This window comes from Agelaius phoeniceus, chromosome 2 (assembly GCF_051311805.1).
Source record: "Agelaius phoeniceus isolate bAgePho1 chromosome 2, bAgePho1.hap1, whole genome shotgun sequence".
NCBI lineage: Eukaryota > Metazoa > Chordata > Aves > Passeriformes > Icteridae > Agelaius > Agelaius phoeniceus.
The window spans coordinates 65,251,100-65,272,092 of NC_135266.1; the positions used below are offsets into that span (position 1 = coordinate 65,251,100).

The 20,993-nt window shown below is 40.3% G+C and overlaps 1 protein-coding gene across 1 annotated transcript; it reads left to right on the top strand.

Moving 5' to 3' along the window:
• Nucleotides 1-29: 29 nt before the first annotated feature.
• MRPS31 (mitochondrial ribosomal protein S31) lies at nucleotides 30-20,207 on the top strand. The gene is made up of 7 exons (XM_054627697.2): nucleotides 30-422; nucleotides 2,616-2,903; nucleotides 3,575-3,724; nucleotides 8,142-8,285; nucleotides 10,534-10,607; nucleotides 14,850-14,993; nucleotides 19,882-20,207. Exons 1-7 carry the CDS (start codon nucleotides 343-345, stop codon nucleotides 20,091-20,093), a joined length of 1,092 nt encoding a protein of 363 aa, XP_054483672.2. The 5' UTR covers nucleotides 30-342; the 3' UTR covers nucleotides 20,094-20,207.
• Nucleotides 20,208-20,993: the final 786 nt, after the last annotated feature.

Consider the following 20,993-nt stretch of genomic DNA (forward strand, 5'->3'; position numbering starts at 1 on the left):
TTTGAAGCATGTTTCAGAAAGATGTGAGCTGTGAGCCTTAATGTCTCTCTGGGCACAGAGGAGCCCAGAGCTGTGCACGGCACTCCACATGTGGTGGCCTCAGCAGTCCTGAGCAGAGCAGAATCACTTCCCCTGGCCTGCTGGCAGTGCTGCCCTACGACCCAGCCTCCCGGCGCCGAGGGCCAGGCCGTGAGGGAGCGTGCGGCCGGGCCGGGCCGGCTGTGCCGGGAGCGGGGCGGGGCGGGCCGGAACGCTGCTGCGCGGAACGCCCGTGCGCGGCGGCTGTTGCCGGCCGGCCGGCGGGCGGGGAGCGCGGGCCGCAGGCGGCGGTGGCGGTGCGGAATGTGGGGCTGCGTGCGGGCCGGCGGCGGCGGCGGCCTGGCGGCAAGGCTGCTCGGCACGGCCCACGGCAGGGCCCGCAGGTACCGGCCTCCCCTGCACCTTCACCTGGCGGACGGGGCCGGCGCCAGCCGGGCATTGCCGTGAGGCCGGGCCGTGCCTCGGGGCGCGGCCTTCGGAGGGACGGGGCTCACCTGTCCTGCCGGGGCTGGGTGGTCGTGACACCGGTGGGCAGAAGGCAGCGGGGAGTGGAGGCGGGTGGAGGGGAGTGGCGTGGGCCGTGTTTGTCGTGGTGCTGTCCTTGCCGTCCTTCCCATCTTGGAACAGTGTGAATGATCCGCATGTGTGCCCTGACTGTAGCTTTGCGCCCGGTATCAGCAGAGTGGCGCTGCCTGCTGGGTGGTGTTGTTTCTGCACAAAGTACGGGCTAAGAGCTGTGTTTGGGAGTTCTTCGTTTTTACTAAAATATTTTAAGCTGCTTTTAATGACAGCTCAGTTGTGCATTCATTTATTTTTTTTAATTTCAAAACTCCTCCATATTTTTGAACAAGCACCGGTGCTGTGATGACCTCGTGTACAAAGCAGCTCGGGTTCTTTGGTAGCTGTGTTTGCTTTCCGAGGCCAAGCTCCCCAGCAGAAGGGAAACTGGATGGTAGGTGAATAACAGGGATGCGAACTGCAGTGTGCTGCTGGCTTTGAGTTCCTGAGGCTTTCAGCCTTGCTGTGCTTTGCTGCTGCTGTAGGCTAAGGTAAGGCTGAGAAGGTTGGAGCTGTTCAGCCTGGAGGAGAGAAGGTTGCATGGAGACCTCATAGCAACCTTCCAGTGTCTGAAGGAGGCCTACAGGGAAGCTGGAGAGAGACTTTTCTTCAGGAATATGAGTACAAATTACATCAGGAGTAAAGGGTACAAATGGAAAGAGGGGAAATTTAGGTTTGGTATTACAAAGAAATGCTTGTGCTTGAGGGTTGTGAGATGCTGGAACAGGTTGCCCAGGGAGGTTGTGGATGCCCCAGCCCTGGCAGTGTTCAAGGCCTTGAGTGACCCAGTCTAGTGGGAGGTGACCTTGCCTATGGCAGGGAATGTTAGGCCTAGGGGATCTTTAAGGTGCCTTCCAACCCTTTAACATTCTATAATTTCTGAATGGTTACATAGTTTTAAGGAGCATGCAGCCTGAATTAACAAAAAAGGAGTTTGTCAAGGACCTGTGGGGAACAGTGCAGTGTAAAACAGCAGGGCTCGTACCATCTTCTCAGTAATAAGGTTCTGAAGCTTTCCTTAAATTTTCCTGTTGCTTCTCAGCATTGAAATTTAGGTTTTAATGCTGACAATTTATGAAGTGCAGAATGACCTAAGTGTCATCCAGTGCCTGCTGAAACTGGCAGATTTTCCTTTTTTAGCCAGAGAGAGATGTGTGTGAGGAGAGGTATGCCACAATTCTTTCAGATTTGTGGAGGTGTTTTAAGATATATTGAAGTTTTTTATTTTGAATCAGAATAAATATTAATTTTTTCATTTCTGTAACTTGAGGGTGATTTTTTAAACAAAGTTAGTAGGTGTGAATGTAAAGGTTTAAGCACTGCACTTTAGAATGTTATAGAGAACAGCTCTTGAATTTTATGGTAGTTTTTCTAGAGAATGCAGCTGTGTCTGTATTGCAGAATCTCCTGAGCAGCTCCTTGCTGTCCCTGGCTTCACATCCTCAGCTGCACTGTGTCAGTTTCAGCTTCCTTGCAGTGATGTGCTAAACTAAGCAGAGGAGCTATAACCCAAATAATTTTCCTGTTTGTTTCTGGGTTAACTTGCAGCAGAATCCATGTTGCAGAGTAGGAGAATATGATCTGTAGTAGTGCCACAAGTGTGAAAACATGTGAAGTTTGTGAAACGTGTGTGTGTACAGTCTTTTTTTCAGGGAGTGATTTCTTTATTGACCCATATTAAGAATTTTGGTGAGTTTTCTATAGTACCAATGAATTTAAGTATCAGGTACCAGTAAATTCAAACTCTGTATTATTTCCTCCACAAATAAATGGTGTGTAAAGTTGTTTACTTCGTGTTTGTGATGAGGAAATCAGAAGTAATCAAGAGTTTGAAATGGTGTCTCAGCCCTTCTCGAAAGTCAAAAGGTACATGTTCGACATGTACTGAACATACTCAGGTTACACTCAGCTGGGCCTAGACAGTTGTAACTGTTGTTTTGGGGTTTTTGGTAAGTTTACAAAATTCAGCCTTGGACCCTATTTTTAACTTCTGCTTCCTAACTTTGTGTATCATCTAGCAAACAGGAACTCTTCAGCACAAGCAGCGTGATTTCTAAAGACAAAGATAAATCTGCTGCTTCCAAAGACAGCACACCTGAAGGGGCAGCAAAGAGGCAGGAGGATGGACCAGAAACACCAAAGCAGCAGCTACTAGACATTATTGGTAATATGAAGGTGGAGGTGAGCTACAGGAAGAAACTCCAACAATTAAAAGCCAGTGAGAGCAAGAAGCAAGCCGTGAACAAGCTGGAAGGCCCGGACAGTGAAGGTTCTGTGCCTCAGGGAATTACAGAAGACACCCAACGGTAAAGTATAAGAAACTTCTCTTAGCCTGTTTTATCCTTATTTCAACTTTCTTTTTTTGTTATTTAGGACAAATAAACCATTTCCAACAGTAGAAAAGATTTTTGTAATGGAATGTGGTGCAGAGATGTAGACTGGAGTAAATCACAGGGGAGAATCTGAGCGAAAGGTGCTGTATGCTGTCAACCTTATGCTGCCTTTTTCTACAGTGAGATTGTGGAAAGGTAGCACTAGCACCTGCCTGTGGAGAGTTATTTTAATGGGAGAAGGGAAATACTGTTCAGATAAAATACAGCAAAAATGAGGAAAAAGAAAAAAAATTAAGAATGGCATAATGATTGTTGAGTCTTTGGAGCTGCTCCTGTCCACAGTGTGTTACATCATATTTATCATCCCACAGGTCTGTGCTGCCAGTGGTCTCCAGGCTGTGCAGTGGCACAGGGCTGCCATTTCACCAGGCTGGGGAGCAGGAGCTTGTCAGAGTCCTTCAGCATTTGATAATTAGGGCAATATAGGGCAAACCTGCCTGTCCCACTGGCCACTCCCATTTGGGAAAATACCTGACGAGCTTCTGAGTTATTAAGATATAAAATGGCAGCACAGAAATGACAATTTAAATATATTAAAGGCTTTTGTTTTGTTTTGTTTCTGTATCTGTTGTGTCTGTTTACAGTTTAAATCCAGAACTGGTGAAGGCTGCTTCTGCAGTTGCATCTTCCCTTCCACGCAACAAGAAACAGACAGAATCAGAACTCCTTGCACAGCTAAGAAGACATGAAGAAACCACAGATAAACAGAAGAAGGGGGGAACTATTAACATACGGTCTGTGTATTGATTGTTTTTCTCAATTATGTCAGAAATTCCTATTTTGCAATGTCATCCTGAAGGTGACTGCCTTCTCTGTTGGGAAGGTGCCCCTGAAAGATACCTTAGGACAGTATATCCTTAGGATTAATGAATATTGGTAACATTATTGATCTGGTTATACCAAACTCTCTAAATTTTGCCATCGTCCTTCTAAAGCGGTTTTGCAGAAACAGAATTGCTTTCATGCCCAGGATCATTGCTTTCTTGGACAGGCTAGCAAAATAACAGCTCTTTTTGTGAGTTTGGTGTGGGTTTTTTGCCACAAGCTTCCAGAATTCTCACACAATGGATGGATTTGTAGATGTTTCAGACGTTCTGTCTGGACTGGTGAATTTTCATGACAGCTCTGCAGAACTGAACTAGAGCAGCTCTGTTTATAGCCCCACCCTTCCTTTCAAAACTTTCCAGTCAACGCATGAAACTCATCTCTTGGCTTAACTCTGTTTCCAGTGTGGCTTTCAAACAGATGAGAAACATTTGTTTGGAAACTCAAACACTTGTGCATACAGCTCTTTTGGATGATGGTTAAAGGCAAATTTTTTTTCTTTTTTTTTTTTCAGCTAGTATTCAAATACCTGCTCAGAAAATAAGGCATTAAATCCAGGTGAAATGCTGAACAACAGAAAATTGGATCTTTACCAAAATATGAACGTGAAACCTTTCTTTATGTCTGTTTGCAGTGCAGACTGCAAGCTGCTTATCTTAGTTTTATTCCATGAAAATGAATTTGCCTCAACCGAGTGTCTAAGCTTGACCCATCTATTATCATCTGTAGGTTACATGTATTTCTACTTGTAGGTATCAGTAAAGGATCTGCTGGAATGATTGTCAATGTTCTGCAAAAAGAGCTAATGGTGTCTGTGGCTGATGTCTGCCTGAGTGGAAATTAAGGAAGAGAGAAATAGATGCTTGCAAACAGGTTGAGTTAGGTGATTGCACAGACTGGGGTGTACAATGCTCAGTGAATGACTTCATTAAGCAAAATATCTGTTCTTCAGATATAAGGACTGTTTATATAGAGGATATGTTCATTAAACTGTTAATTACCAGGGAGTTTGTTCACTCTCTATCACTGAGTTCTTTAGAAGGGCAGAGTACACAAATGTCTTTAACAGTGCCATGGGCTGTGGGTGGCCAACTTAAATCTAATTCAAACCTTCTTGAGTACCCAGGATGCTGGAGGAGCACAGAAATACGGGGTGAGCTAACACATGCAGTGCCCAGCCTGGAATGTGCCGGTCTCCCTTCCTTAGGGTGCACATGCTCTTGTCTAGGTGTGGTTTCTCTGCCTGCTGGCACCACAGGCTCTCTTTCTCTCCTCACCTACAGCACTTTTCCTGAAGCACTGACCCACTCTGGCTGCAGTGGAAGAAAGACAGTGACTAAGGAAGTCGTTGTCAAAGCAAAAATGTTTTTTTCTCTTGAAAGAGAGTTTAAATTCTTCAGAAATTTAAAAGCTGCAGCTATATAGTGCCTCTTTATTTTTGATCGGTGGGTTAAGATGTGGTATTACAATGTTTTATGACATGCTTGTGGATGAAGCACTATCATTAGAAAAATGCATTTTCCTCAGCCAGAACCAGCCTTTTTGGAATGTCATGGCTGGCTTGCTGTTCTCTGAGTTGGCAAGTTCTATTCCCTGAGGCAGCTTTGTGACCTAGCTTGTTTCTCCCAGCAAATACACTCCTCCTGCTGCCGCCATTTGCTGAAAAGTTTTAGTTTTCTTATTCAAGAGTTAGGTAGCAGAAACTCTTTATCAGTGGGTGAGTTTTCAAGAAAGACCAGCAATTTGTGCTGATTTTCATGACAAAAAACTTGCTTATAACTTTTAGAATTACTATGGACCTCATAGTTCTATGAGATAAATACAGTACTCTCGGGTTTCTGACTAGTGTTTAAAAATGTTGTTTTTACAAAGCCCAGCAGCCTCAGACCTGATTTGGTGTGATTTATGCTCCATGCTACTTCAACCCACTCAATGTGTGAAGATGTTTTTAATATATTAGAAAGCATTCACTTTTGTTCATGCATGATTATTTTGTGTTGAGTTTTATTTGACAGTAAGAGAATACATGCAATTTAACTTCCTCTTTTTTCTGTAAAGGTTTTGCATTCAACATACTTACATATTTTAAAAGTCAATATATATTTCTCAGTTATTTACAATATTTAAAAGCAAATACTTTCACAAGCAGTAGAGCTACATAGTGCTGAGCTGCAAAAAACTGAATACTGCTATTGTGATTTATTATATGAAATTTCTTGAATGTTGTCCAGATCTTTTGTACAAATTTTTTTTTACCAGGATTGTGGCAAGACCGCCAGAGGTCACTGTTGTATGCAGTCATAGCCTTGTAGAAAGCACAGGGACAGGGCATTCACTAGGAGGGGAAAATATTAACGATAGAGGAATTTATTTTTCTCAGTGTGGGCTGAAGTTTCACTAAATGGAAATCACAACAGCACTGCACCAAAATAAAATCTGCAGCTCTACGATTTCAGCTCCTGTTTTGGATGAGCAAGAGTAGTAATTCAGAGCTTTGGCTAGAATATATCCAAAGCTCCTCGGGTCTCTGTTTTAAGTATTATAATTATTGGCTGATAATGAGGAAAGAGAGAGATTCTGTGGTTGTTACAAAAGTCCTACCACTTCCCATTTCTGGAAGGCAGGTGTATGTAGGAACTTCAGTTTTTAATGTGTTGGAATGAGGGAATACATAATATCTAACCACTATCGGTACACTGGGGTTGGAGTGTGACTTTTTAAACCAATATTTTTTGTTTCAAAAGGCATTAAAAAAATCTTTGTGGTTCTACTTTTGTTAGTACAGTGCACTTTTCATGATGGAGCGATGAATGCTGCTGCCAGAAATGTTCATATGCCGATGGTGGGGTGACATTAGGATTTCCTAGCATGGAACATGATACCACTGACTGTGTCTTCTGATAGCTCAATAGTGTAGTCTTTCCACATCTACAGGGCAAAACTGCAAGTAATTCAGGAAAGAGAGCAGCTCTGAGCAATCCTGACTTCCCTGAAGCACGGGAAAACACCAGTCTTTTAGGTCACAGCTGAGTCAAGCTGTTGGGCTGGGCTGTGTGTGGCTGACCTTAGGAATTATGTCCCTTTGACCCTTGTAAGTGTGTCAAGCTTCTGGCCCAACACCAGCTCACTAATGCCAGTAGCCACTTCACAGAGTAATTTCTAATGTGAGATATGCAACTAATCTGAAATTGCTTTTTATTTAAAATGAAAATGAAATTATTTCAAACTTGTTTTTAGATGCCTTTATTTCAGAGTAGGTACTGGAAGAGCTATGCTTTTTCTGCCATTTGAAACCACATCTAAGACTGAAGAGAAATCATGCTGTGTTTCTGTGGCAATTAGCTTTTACAATTTTCCAGAAGTATTTCTTTCTTGTCAGTAAAATCTCTTTTGACTTAAGCTGCCAAGAGCATAGTTTGAATTTCATTTGGATTTTCATAAAATGGGTAATGCAGTATTTTTGCCTTGGCCTATTTTTATTTTTTGAGCCCATATTTATGTCTTGAAACTTAAGTGCTGCAATTTGGGATGACTGTGTATGACTGGAAGTGGTTGGGTGGAGAGGAGGCTGTGAGGAAGAGTTACGAGCACGGCCTTTCCCAGCCACTGGAGTTGCCTATGAAGGGAGCTCATGGGCAGGGGCAGAAGAGGCTGTGATTTGCCCTTTGTGATCAGAACGAGCTGTGTATGCTGCTGGAGGAGATCAGAGCATTTGCTCTTCACGTATGATTTTCACTCCAGAATGACGAAGGAAGATGTGGTCTGTTAATGCTGTAATATGATTATGCAATGCAACAGATTGCAGTGGATCAGGAAAGGTGACCTACTTATTAGGGTGGCATGATTGGCCCATGTCAGCTGATGTGTGAAGGCAAGCTTCCTTTTGGTCTGCAGCAGCACAGCTCTGTCCCTGGGCAGTATTGGTTCCTGTCCAAAAAAATGGTGATTTTTATCTGCCTATTTAAACCTATTTTTTGTATCCCCATTTGCTTAAACAAAACATGCCTAGTACACTCTGTGAATATTAGTATACAGATATATGATTTTTTTAGTTGAAAACGAAATAATTTTAAGTGTTCACTGTAGATTTAATAGGCTAAAGTAGCACTTTTATACATAAATGTAACAAATGGTTTAAAACAACAGCCTTGAATGTTTGATGGATTAAAGATGGGTGTCTTTTGTGAGGAACGTAAAATTCTGTCTCATAGAAACTTATGAAACCAATTGAGAATATTGAGAATAGAGTTTCTAGTTAACACATATGACAAACTTCCTTACTTTGTCGATCTGTTGAGTTTTTACATTTAATGTTTTTCATTTCAGCAACGTTATTTCAGAAATGACAGTTAAAAGGCAGTCCCCAGAGCAGTGGGGTGCAAGGATAACCGGTCGCATTTCCTTGCAGTTGGAGGAGGATGGTCAAAGAACAAGGCCTGAAAGGTCATCAGCTCAGATGGACTCCAGAAGGTACTTTTGTGCTGTTCACCTCCAATAGAAGGAGCATGCAGTTACTAATGGATAATACTTCAAATTTACTTGTACATATTAGTGTTACAATACTTCAGAGCTTAAAGAAATTACTTAAATATTTTTCAAGATAAGTACTGTTAACATTGAAATAAATTGTGAGAACAAGATAGTTAATGGCAACCAGCTAATCAAATAATGTGCATTTTCTTAATATTACATTTTATAATTAAACATACTTGGTGTTGAAATGTAATTGTTCTTGTTTTAACTAGTTTAAATTATTTTCACCTATGCATAATACAATATTTTGTCATTTTCTTAACTTCTTGGTAAATGGAGGTTTTGAAAGCTTGCTTTCCTCCTCTACAAAACTTGACCATGTTGTGTGTTTAGAAAAGTTTCATCCATTCTGTTGGGATTTTAAAGATATATTAAAGTTGGTCTATTTTTTTATTTATTTACCACTTCATTCTCTAATTGATTTCTTTGTTATCTGTGATAATTGTTTATGAAATTAACTTTATAATTTACATGTGATTTCAGGGTACTCCTTAACTTTATTTTGCTGCTGTATTATGTGGCCACTCTGGTGAATTAAGGAGTGCTCTCATATTTTTGGTTTATTCCTGTAAGCTGGGCTTTTTTTGCCTGTAATCTTTGGATTTTCCCATGGCAGCTCATCATTGCATTCCTTCTCCATGTATTCTTTCCATAGCAGTTTTTTAGTAAGATTAACTTCTCTTGTAGCTAATTTACTTTGTAAATTAATCTCTGCTTTTGGGGGTTAGGGCCTGAAAATGGAGGGAATAATTTGTTTTTAGGTAGATCATGTTGATGACAGAATTTGGGTAACAAAGGAAAAGAAAAGCGTGAGTTCATGGGTGAGTAGATGTACAGTATTCTCTGTGTGGTGGAACTGTGCTTGGTATATAACTTCAGAAACAGCACCTTAAAATAATTTTTTAAATCCCTGTAGTGAGTAAACTGTCTCCAGTTTCAGGCCAGAGTTCCCTCCTGCATACCTGAATATCTCATGTATTTGCTTATCAACTGATAGTAGGAAAATAATGGGTTAGGAAGAATACCTAAATTTAAGTCAAGTTAGTACATTGCAATGAAACGAGTGATGTTGCTTTATAGTAATTTAAACTTGTAATTTAAAAAAAAACTTTCTTCCAACACATGCAATGTATCTTTGGCCAATGTCATTGGGAGTTACACACAGATTGGAAAATATAATCCTGAATCAACATTCTTTCAAGGCTCTGTAACTAGATTGTTGTGTGCTGAAATAGCTCCAGGGTAGTTTCATCACTAAAAAGTAATATGACAAGAGCAGGTTTGCAGAAGTAGTTGAGGCCATTAGAAATCTCCAGTAAATCCAGAAGGGTAGAATTTTAAGGTCAGAAAGGATAAATCTTGCCAGGGTAACAGTGGATATGTAATAACAAAATGAAAGAACTGTTAGAATTTCAGTGGAAACCTGGAAGATAATATGATTAAAAACATAGTTGATACTAAAGACATTGGGGTTTTTTTGTTTTCATCTATAAGAATTTGACTACATGTTGAACTCTTGTAATTTTTTTTTTTTTTATATAAGCTCATGGTAAGGATAAATGTGATTGAAAATAGATGGTCAGAGTGAAATATTTGTATATTCAGAAGAGTGAGCACCAGGGTGATTCTATTGAAAACATATCATATGGTTATACTCTGACTGTTTGCCCTGTGGCAGAGAAGGTGGCTGTGTGATCTTCCAAAAGGGCTATTTATGTCATAAAGCAGGAATTATTTGATTTAGCTGTTGCCTTTTCTGTTCCTGAATTGTGCAATATTTTTTTTACAGGGAAAAAACCCAAGTCTTCAGATAGTCGCAACTTTGTAAAATCACTTAAGTACTGTGGTTTGATGCTGTTTACCTTTTTTCAGATTCCTAAATATTCCAGTTAAAATTGACTGCAAATATAGTGCTTGATTTATGCTCCTTCTTTCACATGGAAATGTTTTGAGAAGCTCTGTTTAATAGTAAAGAGAATGTTTTGAGAAGCTCTGTTACAAATAGTAAAGCCATAAACACTGTCTGATTAAAAGCCTGAAGATTTAGTGAGAATCACTATCTTTTTTTTTTGTCTCCAGAGATCTGTTAGTTCATGAAAATATTTTGTGCTTTTTAATTTGTTATCTGGCAATGTTGTAAGGTGTTGTGAAATACTAAATATCGGTTTTCTTTTTTTGTTTATAGAAGTCTCAAAGCAGGAAAGAGGCTTAATATATTCACTAAGGCTTCTACAGAACCAGAGCATGCACTGAAAACAGGTTAGTGGAAATTCAGTAATGAAATATGCAGTGAGGCTAAATTCTGCATTTTTAAAATATCAAGAGATTTGTTTTTATGAGGAGACATGACCTGCTCGCTTTCTGCTTTCAGCCTGATGAAAAGAAATGACTACTTTGATGTAGCTCAGATTTTTACCAAGTGAAACTTCCATGCAGTGTAATGAAATGTTTTCTGTGCTGATCAGGGCACTGTGTTAGTGAACGTGAAGGGTATAACTGGCTTTTTGTCACAAAGGTCAGTCTTAATTCTGTGAGTGTAAAGCCAGCCTGGAGGATGGGTATGTTGGCTCCAGCTTATTTGGTCAAGTTGCAAGGAAACGTGAGGCCGTGATCCCAAGGAAACAAGCATGCCCTGCAGGTGACTAAGTATAAGCAGAGTAGTAGCAACCCAAGATTACACACTGGATTGCTGTGTGGCCTTCTTTTGTTTAGTGTTCCAGATGGAGCTGGAAAGATCCCATTTGGCAGCTGACAAATTACACCTTGCTTCACCTATTGTAAAGTTCTTCATATCTGTTTAGAATCATAGAAAGTTTGGGTTGGAAGGGATCTTTAGAGGTTATCTGGTTCCAACCCCCCTGCAATGAGCAGGTACTTCTTCCACTAGATCAGGTTGCTCAGAGCCCCACCCAACCTGACCTTGAACGTTTCCAGAATGGGGCATCTACCACCCTTCTGGACAGCCTGTTTCACCACCCTCATTGGAAACAATTTATTCCTTTTGTCTAGTCTAAATCTCCCTCTTCTGGTTTAAAGCCACTACTCCTTGTCCTGTTGCAATGGGCCCTACAAAAAATTTTGTCTTCATCTTTCTTTCAAGCTCCCCTTAAGTATTGAAAAGATTGAATAAAGTCAGCCCAGAGCCTTCTGTTCTCCATGAGGAACAACCTCAGCTCTCTCAGCCTTTCCTCTTAGGAGCGATGTTCCATCCCTCTAATCATCTTTATGGCCTTCCTGTGGACCTGCTCCAAGAGGTCCACGTCCCTCTTGCGATGAGGACCCCGGAGCTGGTTGCAGCTTTCTAGTTCCTAGCTTTCTGTCTCAGGAGAGCAGAGGGGAAGAATCTCTTCTCTCAACCTGTTGGCCATGCTTTGTTTTATGATTCTAGTTGGCTTTCTGGGCTGTGAATGCACGTTGCTGGCTCATGTCCAGTTTTTTATCCACCAGTATCCTTAAATTTTTCTTGGTGGGACTGCTCTCTGTCCATTCATGAGCCTGTGTAGATGCTGGAGGTTGCCTCAAGCCAGGTGCAGCACCTTGCACTTGGCCTTGTTGAACCTCATGAGGTTTCCATGAGGTCACTTCCTTGAATTTGCCCTCTGGATGGCATCCTGTCCTTCACGTGTGTCAGCTGCACCACTCAGCTTGGCGTCACCTGCAAATGTGCTGAGGGTGCACTCAACCCCACTGTGTGTGGTGTTGATGAAGACACTGAGCAACACTGGTCTCAGTGTGGACTCCTGAGCAACACCACTTCATCACTGATCTCCATCCAGGCGTTGAGCTTTTGACCATTGAATGCATGGCCTGGATTGACCCCATGAGCCCTGGACCATCTGGATGTGACCACCCAACCAGTTCCTTATCCACTATACATGCAAAAACTCATGTGAGATAAAAGATACCAAAACTAAATTCAAAACAGGTGTGACACACCTTCATATTCACTGCATGACACAGATGTGCAGGAACAGTCTTAACAGGGATAGCTTCCACTCATAAGGACTTGGCTTTAGTACAGGCTGGGTTTGGCCAAGAGTGTGTGAATATGGGCAAGTCACATAAAGAACTTTGTCCCTCGCTTTTCTTTGTGAACGGTGAGACTGCATTGTTAGTATTGATCTTTAAAATGCTGGTTTTCCTCAGCTATTCTGAGGCCCTTTTAAAAAACAGACTTTATTCCATTGTAGTGACTTAGACCTTTATGTAAAGTTAGTAGCCGCAGAAGAAATAGTACTCCTGTCTAAAATCTTACAAAATTATGAGTATTTGTTTCTGTTTCAAGAGTAGAACTGTAAGTTTTTTGCCAGACTCTAGCTGAGTAGTTTTTAATCTTTTTTTTACACTTGAAACTACAGGGAGATATTAATTTGATTACTTAATTTTTTTAGTAAAATGTCAAATAGTGCCATTTGCATATTTTCAAGCAGCTGTGAACTTTCTGAATACAGCCACCTCTATGAAAGCTGTTTATTAGAATGGGTTTCAGTTTGCTGTGTTTCGAGACTGCCAATATGATTAAAATCGGTCCATTTTACATGTAAAAGCCACAATGAATGATGTAGTGTTTGTTTTTAGTGTCTTAACAAAAGTGGTGTTGAAAAAAATGGATTTTGAGTTGAATCAAATTTGCTCAGGTAAAAGAGTGAGAATATGAGATTTCTTTTTCTCATGAGCAGAATGCAGACACAGTGGCTCATCATAGTCACCCCAGGTAAAAGCTGAGATGCACTTTTTTTTGTTGAGCATAAAATTGGAATGTGTACAAATTGTTTCAGGGAGCAAGTGGACTTTATTGTATTTGTAATTAGAAGTTAGTAAGCTTCTTTCAGCTTTTTGTTTGGTGTTTCCTGTTTGATTCCAGGTAGCCTTGAGGAACTCTACAGTATATTCTAGACCAGGAAGCTGATTACTTGGCTTACTGACTAAGCCTGATGACAAACATTTTTTTGGGCATTAACCTCGGGAAATACCAGTGTGATACTTGATACCTTGATTCATTTGTTTTCACTGTCTTGGTTCATATTTCAGGAGATAATGGGTTAAATTTTTTTTATATATAACAGAAAAGCAAGTTTTGTTTTAAGTATTGAATATTGACTTTGAAAACTTGAATGTTAACTGGAAATTGTCATCCTGAAAATACTCTTCATAACTGTTAATGTAAAATGCCAGTATTATTTTCTGCTTCGTGAGGTGAAATTATAATCTTTATCACCTCTACTGCAAGCTTGAAAAATGAGGTACTGCTTTCCTCTGTTAGAGGATTTATTAGTTTCTTTATGATGTGGACAACAATTTCATTCTGGTATGGTTTCTCATGTTGTCTTGTAGCTGTATTTTATTCCTGTCTCCTGCCCTCAAATCAAAGTACTCAGCCTGGTAATATAGTTCTGGAAATTTCCCTCTTAAGGAATAATTTGAATAATTATATTCTGATTTAACACAAAAAAACCTCTGAAAACACTTCTTTGTATGTAAAAATACTGTTTGCCCTTTGATTGTGTTTTCTCTTAAAGGAGGGGGGGATTTTTTTTTAAGTTCAGTTGATTTGTAAGCCACTGAGCCGAAGATGAAATTATATCTTAGCCTCAAGTACTTAGACTCAGAAGTAGTAAAATAATAGGTTATTGGCTATAATCCACTCCAAGTGGACTGTAATGCTCGAATTCGCATGAAGATCTGTGTTCCAAGGATCTTAGGATGAATTGATAACAGAGGGAGGCAGGAAAACAAAGGGGAATGCAGCTTAGGCCAGCTCACTCGACAGCAGCCCAGGGCACTCCCAGAGGTCCCTCCCTGTCCTGCGGTAACAGCTTGTTCCCTTCAGTTCAGCGAAGCGGTTCAGTCTGGGCTCGTGACCAGCTCTCCTGGGTGGAGGGACAGGAACTCCTTATGGAGAGTAACTGCTGCAATATGAGTGCACTTTGATTTAAAAAAAAAAAAAAGGCATCAGAAAAGATATATCCCTAAAGGAACTGTTTAGCTTTGTGAAAAGAATAAGAAATCCTGGTTTCTCAGCTTGAGAAACAAAAACTGGCACACTTAGGAGCATTGGGAAAGGAATTGCTATCCCTTGTAGATTTGAGTTGTTTCCCTAACGGAGAATGTAGTTGTGAAGAACCTGAAAACTCCTGTAGAAGTAAGGGTTCTTTAGCACAGCGCACCAGTCAAGTTCAGAATTTGCTGTGTCCACATTTTTTGAAAGACAGAACTAAAGAATGATTGTGGAAAAATTAAATTATTGCTTTATGTGAAAGACAAAAAAATAAATATTCGCCTAGGTGTTCAGAATAGATTTTCATCAGACATTTGAGAACTTAATGAACTTTCATGTCAACAGAGAATTCTCATTTGAGAAAGGCGATGCTGGTATCTAAGGTAGAAAAATTTGCATGGCTGAAGTTATTAGTCTCTGTAAAGATTGATGTTAAAGGACTTTGTCTTAGCTAGTGAGAAGTCTTTGGTTGCTTACAGATCTTAACAAAATTTATTTTTTAGTATCTTCACCAACAATTTGGGATCTGGAGTTTGCAAAGGAGGTTGCAGCAGTAACTGCACAGCCTCCCCGAAATGGTTTTGAGGAGATGATCCAGTGGACAAAAGAAGGAATACTGTGGGAGTTCCCAATTGACAATGAAGTTGGTATGTGCACCATGAGCTTTTATTATTTGTCTCAGTTTATCTTTTCTGAAATTTAGAGCATGTTTGACCTTTGACTATTTTAACATAATGTTTCAGCTGTGAGTCATGCTTTTGATAGTAAACAAACATAACTCCCTGACTGTCCCAGATCAAAGATGCTTCAGATGAACTCATTCTGGCACTCTTCAGGTGAAGTCTCGCAGGTGGTTTGGCTGATCTGAGGAGTCTTGCAGGTGGTTTGGCTGATCTGAGGACTGGCTGCTGCCAAAAGGGGACGACTCCTTCCCTCCCCCCCTCCTCCCCCCCTGATGTGTTTAACACCAAAAGGCTGTTCAAGTCTCTTACATAATACCTTTTACTCTGCATCTTCTCTAAATTAAGCTCCTAGCAGAACTTGAGGAATCTTAAAACTGCTGTGTGTGTTTTATAATGCTGATTGTGTTCTTTGGTGTGGCTCTTGGACCAAGTGTCTCACCAGATCCCAACCAGCTATCTGCCAGTTCTGTATCTGGGCAGGCTGAGTGTTAAACAGTTGTTTGCTCCCTTTGTTCTGTCTGTTTCATAAGAATAAACAGTCACAATATTCACTCACCCTGGGCATCTATGTTAATTAGGCATCTTTGTGCACAGTATTTTCTTTTATTACCATAAAAAAAGAGAAAGCTCCGTGTGAAGTTATGCCAGCAGAGAGAGTGAATGTTAAGGAAGTGAAGAACAACTACACAAAGTGTGCAGTATAGGAAAGGGGACTTCATAACTTCAGGGAGAGCTTGGCTGTGGGTTTTGGGGTTTTTTTAAAGACTTTAAAGACATCAAACAAAACTGCTTTGTAATGATTCAGTCACTGAGAGCAAAACAGGTTAGTATCTGAAGCTGGGAGTCTTTGAAAATCTGTCCTATACTGAGTTGCAAATTGAATAATGTGCTTCATTGTTTCTTAATGTTTATTCTCATCCTATTTGGCAGTTTCTTCACAGAATTTAATCACTGCTCCCAGGATTGATCTGTTCCATCATGTAGAATTCCAAGTATACTCTAGTCATGTTTTTGCAAGCTTAAAACCACTGTGGCCAATGGTTTTTGTGTTGTTGTAATGTGGCTGGAACCCTGCTGTCTGGGGCCCTCAGCTGACAGTGTGTCTTTGGCGGGCCGTGGTTTCCCTGTGGCAGCCGTGCCGCTGGAACCGCGCTGTCTGGGATGGGGTGGCCAGCGGACAAAGAGTCTTTACATATAGTTAAAACAAGAATCTTGATTGATTTGTCCACAAAGACTAGTCATGTGGAAAATTCCAGTGGAGCCTTCCAAAACCTGTCACCTCTCAGGCTGAAATACCAAGTCAGTAAGATCCGTCCTATCAGACTGCCAGCCACAGGCTGTTAACCACCTCAGGTGTGTCAAAGCACAGTTAAAAGCTCGAGAACCTTGCTCTGAGTATATCAACATGCTGTAATTTCAGTTTCTCTGCAAAAGAAAGATGCTCCTTTCTGCTGTTAATTTTGCAGTTTTGTTACAGCCATTTCCCTCAATAGGAGGAGATTACTTCAGCTTGTTCTATATCCAGAAATGTGTGATTATTCTTCTATGCCAAAAACATGTGGTTTTAAAAATATAAGTGCAATTAAATTTTCTGTTGAGGAAGCACGTATACTCAACTTTCAGCATTATGAAATCTTTTAAGGTTTTAAACCAAATACAAAAAAGAAAGACAACCTCTTATGACTCTTTTCCTTGGCTCCAGAGCATCTCTGGTGTTCTCATTAGAGTGCTTCACCTGGGCACTGTACTGTGCTGTGTGGCACCAGGGCGAGGTCATGGTTTTTTAAATGATTTTTATCTGAACATCTGGAGATGTGGCTGGACATACTGGCTTGCTACAGTGGCCAGCAGCAGTCTTCCCCCCCATACCTTACTGCCCTGTGTTTGCTTTTACCTGCGTGCCCTTGCCCTTGTCCAATGCAGTTGAAGTCACTGTTAGGCAGAAAATTGCCTTTTTTTTCCCTCTCCATCTCTCCATCCTCTGATTAATTTTTACCAGTTTAGCAAACCATTAGTATAGCTTGCGTAATATTGTTCTCACCAGTCCTTCTTTCTGCTTGTCTCTCCTGCTTTTAAGTAGCTTTAATGCTGCTCCATGATTGCCATGGTAAAAAGTTGGGAAAGACAATTATTTGTGCCTCATTTATTATTTCTGTGCATTTATACCATAATGACTCTAAAAGCTACAAAGGACAGCGCAGATTATAGGTGAGAATTTGCCTTAGCACCTTGTTATGAGGAGCAAATGCTTTTGGTGGGCCAGAAATTGTTACTGCACAAGTGATAGGAAGGTCTCAGAAAATTAATTCCTCAGTTGCCTCTGCTGGCTTCTGCAGGCAAAAGTTCACCAAGTCCTGTTCTAGTTGCTGGTTAGCTGAGCTGCTGTTCCCAACAGAGAAATGTTGGATCATCTAGCCAAGGGAGTTGGCAGAGTTACACAACCATTGCATCGGGGTTTCTTTACTATCTCTGTTCTAGGGACCTTCTAAAGAGCATGATTGGTGTCATTCTAAAAATCCTAAAAGGATGGAATACTTTGTGTTGAGAGGGACCTTTAAGATCATTTAGTCCAAACCCTTTGCCATGGACAGGGACGTTTTTTCACTATATCTGAATACTCAGTCATCTTTATAGCATGTCAGTAATGCTCGCTATAAGGGATGGACATCTGTGTCTGGATTGACATCTTTAAGACAAGGTTGGTCATGTCTTGGAAGGATTAGTGTTTTAGCTAGAGGAATTCCCCAGACTTTCTGTTTTGTGGCATGTAGGGGGTTGGAAATAGGAGATTGAGGGTAGGTGTCTTGTTTTGATGTTGAAAAAGAAAATTCTCTAATTTAGACTTCTGCCATGTATATTGTTTCAAATTATGTTTCTGAGGACAATGCAAGAGAGGCTGAGGGACAAGCTGGCAGCAGGAGTCAGGGCTTGCTAGGGGTGAGGGAAGTCATTATCTCATCTAATCTGTTCCCACCAGAGGCTTCAGCCTCTGATGCTTTGGACAGTTGTGGTCTCCTTTTCTGTGATACACACTTGACTTTTTTGAGGACTGAAATACATGGTCTAACTGAAATATTTGGACTTAACACTTCATCCACAAACCGTGTACAGAATACATAATGTAATGTTTACTTATGACCTGTATTTTTGTGAGATTCTAAATTATTTTGGGTTAAAGATGAAAATTAGTGAAATTATTTATTAGACAAAATCTTTCCTGATACCCTGTATCTATCCCCAGAAGAAGAGCATTCAGAAGGTCAAATTTTACTGTCAGCATTATTCAGATTCTTTAAGTAGTGATTTTGTTTGGTTTAGTTATCTTAGATTTTTGAGACCAGTGAAAGTAAGGAAGTCTGGAAAGGTTGTTTGTTTGAAAAAGCAACCAGTAGCATCTAGGTACAGTAAGATTCTACCTCCCCTTGGTGGGGGAAAGCCAGCATGGGTGGGTAGTGGAAGGATCATCACTGCTTCTGTGTGTGGACATAGTTTTCCAACCACAGCAGAAATACACCTTCTGAAACTGACATTACCTGGTTTTTGTTATTTTAACTTGCAATGTAAAGGAACAAGGAGAGAGCTTCTGAAGATGGAAACGTGCTTTTTTTTTTCCCACGGAGAAAAATGTGGTGTGCAACTGTGGTATTGATACACTCACACATTTCTAGGAAAAATACAGGTATTTCTCAACTCCTTCAGCTATTGCAATACCTTAAGTTTAAAGCAGGAAAAAAGAAATGCAAGTGACTTTTTAGTGACTTCTCCATCGCAGGGATATACATAATTTCTTCTGAAACTGTAGAAGCTCCACCAAAGAAGGAAGCCTAGAACTTACGTGGCTTAATTACCTCAATTTTAATACCCCTGATTTAATTTTATCAAATAATTTTGAAAAACATGTACACCTTGCTCATGTGTGTGGTATAAGCTTCTCATTTTTGTCATCTTGAAGTAGTGCAATATTTTTCTCTAATAACAGATTTTTATTTAAGGGTGCAAGCCAATTGGTATCAAATAAAAGTTTTCATGTATATCTAACTGAAGAAAAATCTTTCATTACAAATCCCAGATTGCCTTTTGGTTTTTTGCCCCTTAAAATTAGGAACAGCAAAAGCAGCCTTTTTTCTATATGTAGGAATTTGTGTTCTGAGTCTCTACCATCATAGCATGAACAACAGCAAAAAAATCCACAGGATGAAGAACAAATGTTTGCCCTATCTCCAGTAATCCCTTGTACTGTGTCCTGTGGAGGCTTTTGAGTGCATCATCTTTGGTGATGGCTATGACTTAAAAGCAGCTGGTGAGATACACAACACTTTTGCATCATCATACACTCACATATTCAGAAAATGTCAGAAAACAAATTTCTGTGCCCATTTGATAGCAATAGGATGTTAAAAGCATGGCTTACAAGGACATGTGTTTGTTAGCTGTTCATTAGATACTTTATGAGGTTTGCCTTATTTGTTCAAGACTAGTTTGTATTCTTTAATCCTCTGCAGAATTTTAAGCAATCAGTGTTCTCTTTAAAAATTTATGAAGAAAGTGCCTGCAATCTAAAAGGTGGTACCAATGATGAATCAAAATTTTCAAGTATTGAACAAACCGGATTTTAGCAAGAAGATTGATTTATGGTTATAATTATTCCTCCTACTTCCACCCCAGCATCAGGCTTTCATCAAGAATTCAAGCCAGAAATTTGATTTAAATATTACATATTCTTAGAAATGTGAGCAGAACCATTAATTTTACTAATTTAAGATTATTTACAAACTATATTATTTTTACTTTGTTAAACTTGCTATTATATTATGGTAACAACTTTGTCTTTCTTGCTTTGTCTTTCTGTTAGGGATGGAGGATGATGCTGAATTTCATGAACATATCTTTCTGGACAAACACCTCGAAGGCTTTCCCAAGGAAGGACCTATCCGCCACTTCATGGAACTAGTCATCTGTGGGCTTTCAAAAAACCCATACCTCAGTGTTAAGCAGAAGGTTGAACATATTGAGTGGTTTCAGAAGTATTTTGAGGAAAAGAAGGAACTTCTTCAAGAGATTTGAGATTTGGGAAAGTGGTTACCCTTGAAATGAAGAATCGTTATATGTCAGTGCATAGTGATCATGTGGCCTGAAAGTTGTATTTTGAACAATAAACTCAAAGGTCGTCTTTTGTTACATGTGTGTCCGTGTGTGTGTGTGTGGATACTTCTGGCAGCAAAAGAAGGAGCTGAAAAGTATGGCTTTTGTAGAATGCGCATTTAAAATTTAGTTTATTGGAACTGTTGTTTTCTAAATTTGAAACTAGTCTTTCAGCAGTACAAAATCCTAGGTCTAATTCCACTTCCTCCACCCTTCACAGTTGGACTGTATCTTGACAGGTTGGATCTTTCCCATTTTGAAAAGCTTGAAATGTTTTCATTTTGCTTATTTATGAGCCACACTGGTGTTTGGATGGTATTAATCCTTTCTTCCCCCTTTCACTCACTATAATTATTGGTTCATTTTGAAGTTTTTGGTAATGACAAAGTGATTTGAATGGTATGCTTTTTGGTTCATGTGCTCAGTGAAAGGCTGTTGTATTCCTGAAATGCATGCACAGCATAACACTGGTGAGTTACAGAAAATAACAAGGGAGTGATGTTCCTTAGGGTTTGCTGTTGGGACTGGCACCACCAACAATGGCTTTAAACTCTGAGAGGTATGGTTGACATTAGATGTAAGGGAGAAATTCTTTGCCTTGGGAGTGGTGAGGCACTGGCACAGGTTTCCCAGAGAAGCTGTGGATGCCCTGTCCCTGGAAGTGTTCAAGGCCTAGATAGGATGGGATTTGGAGCAGCCTGGTCTGGTGAAAGATGTCCCTGCCCATGGAAGAGGGGTTGGAACTAGATAATTTCTCAGGTCCCCTCCAACCCAAACCATTCTATGATTCTAAAGTTATCCTTCTGCCATCCATACATCCAT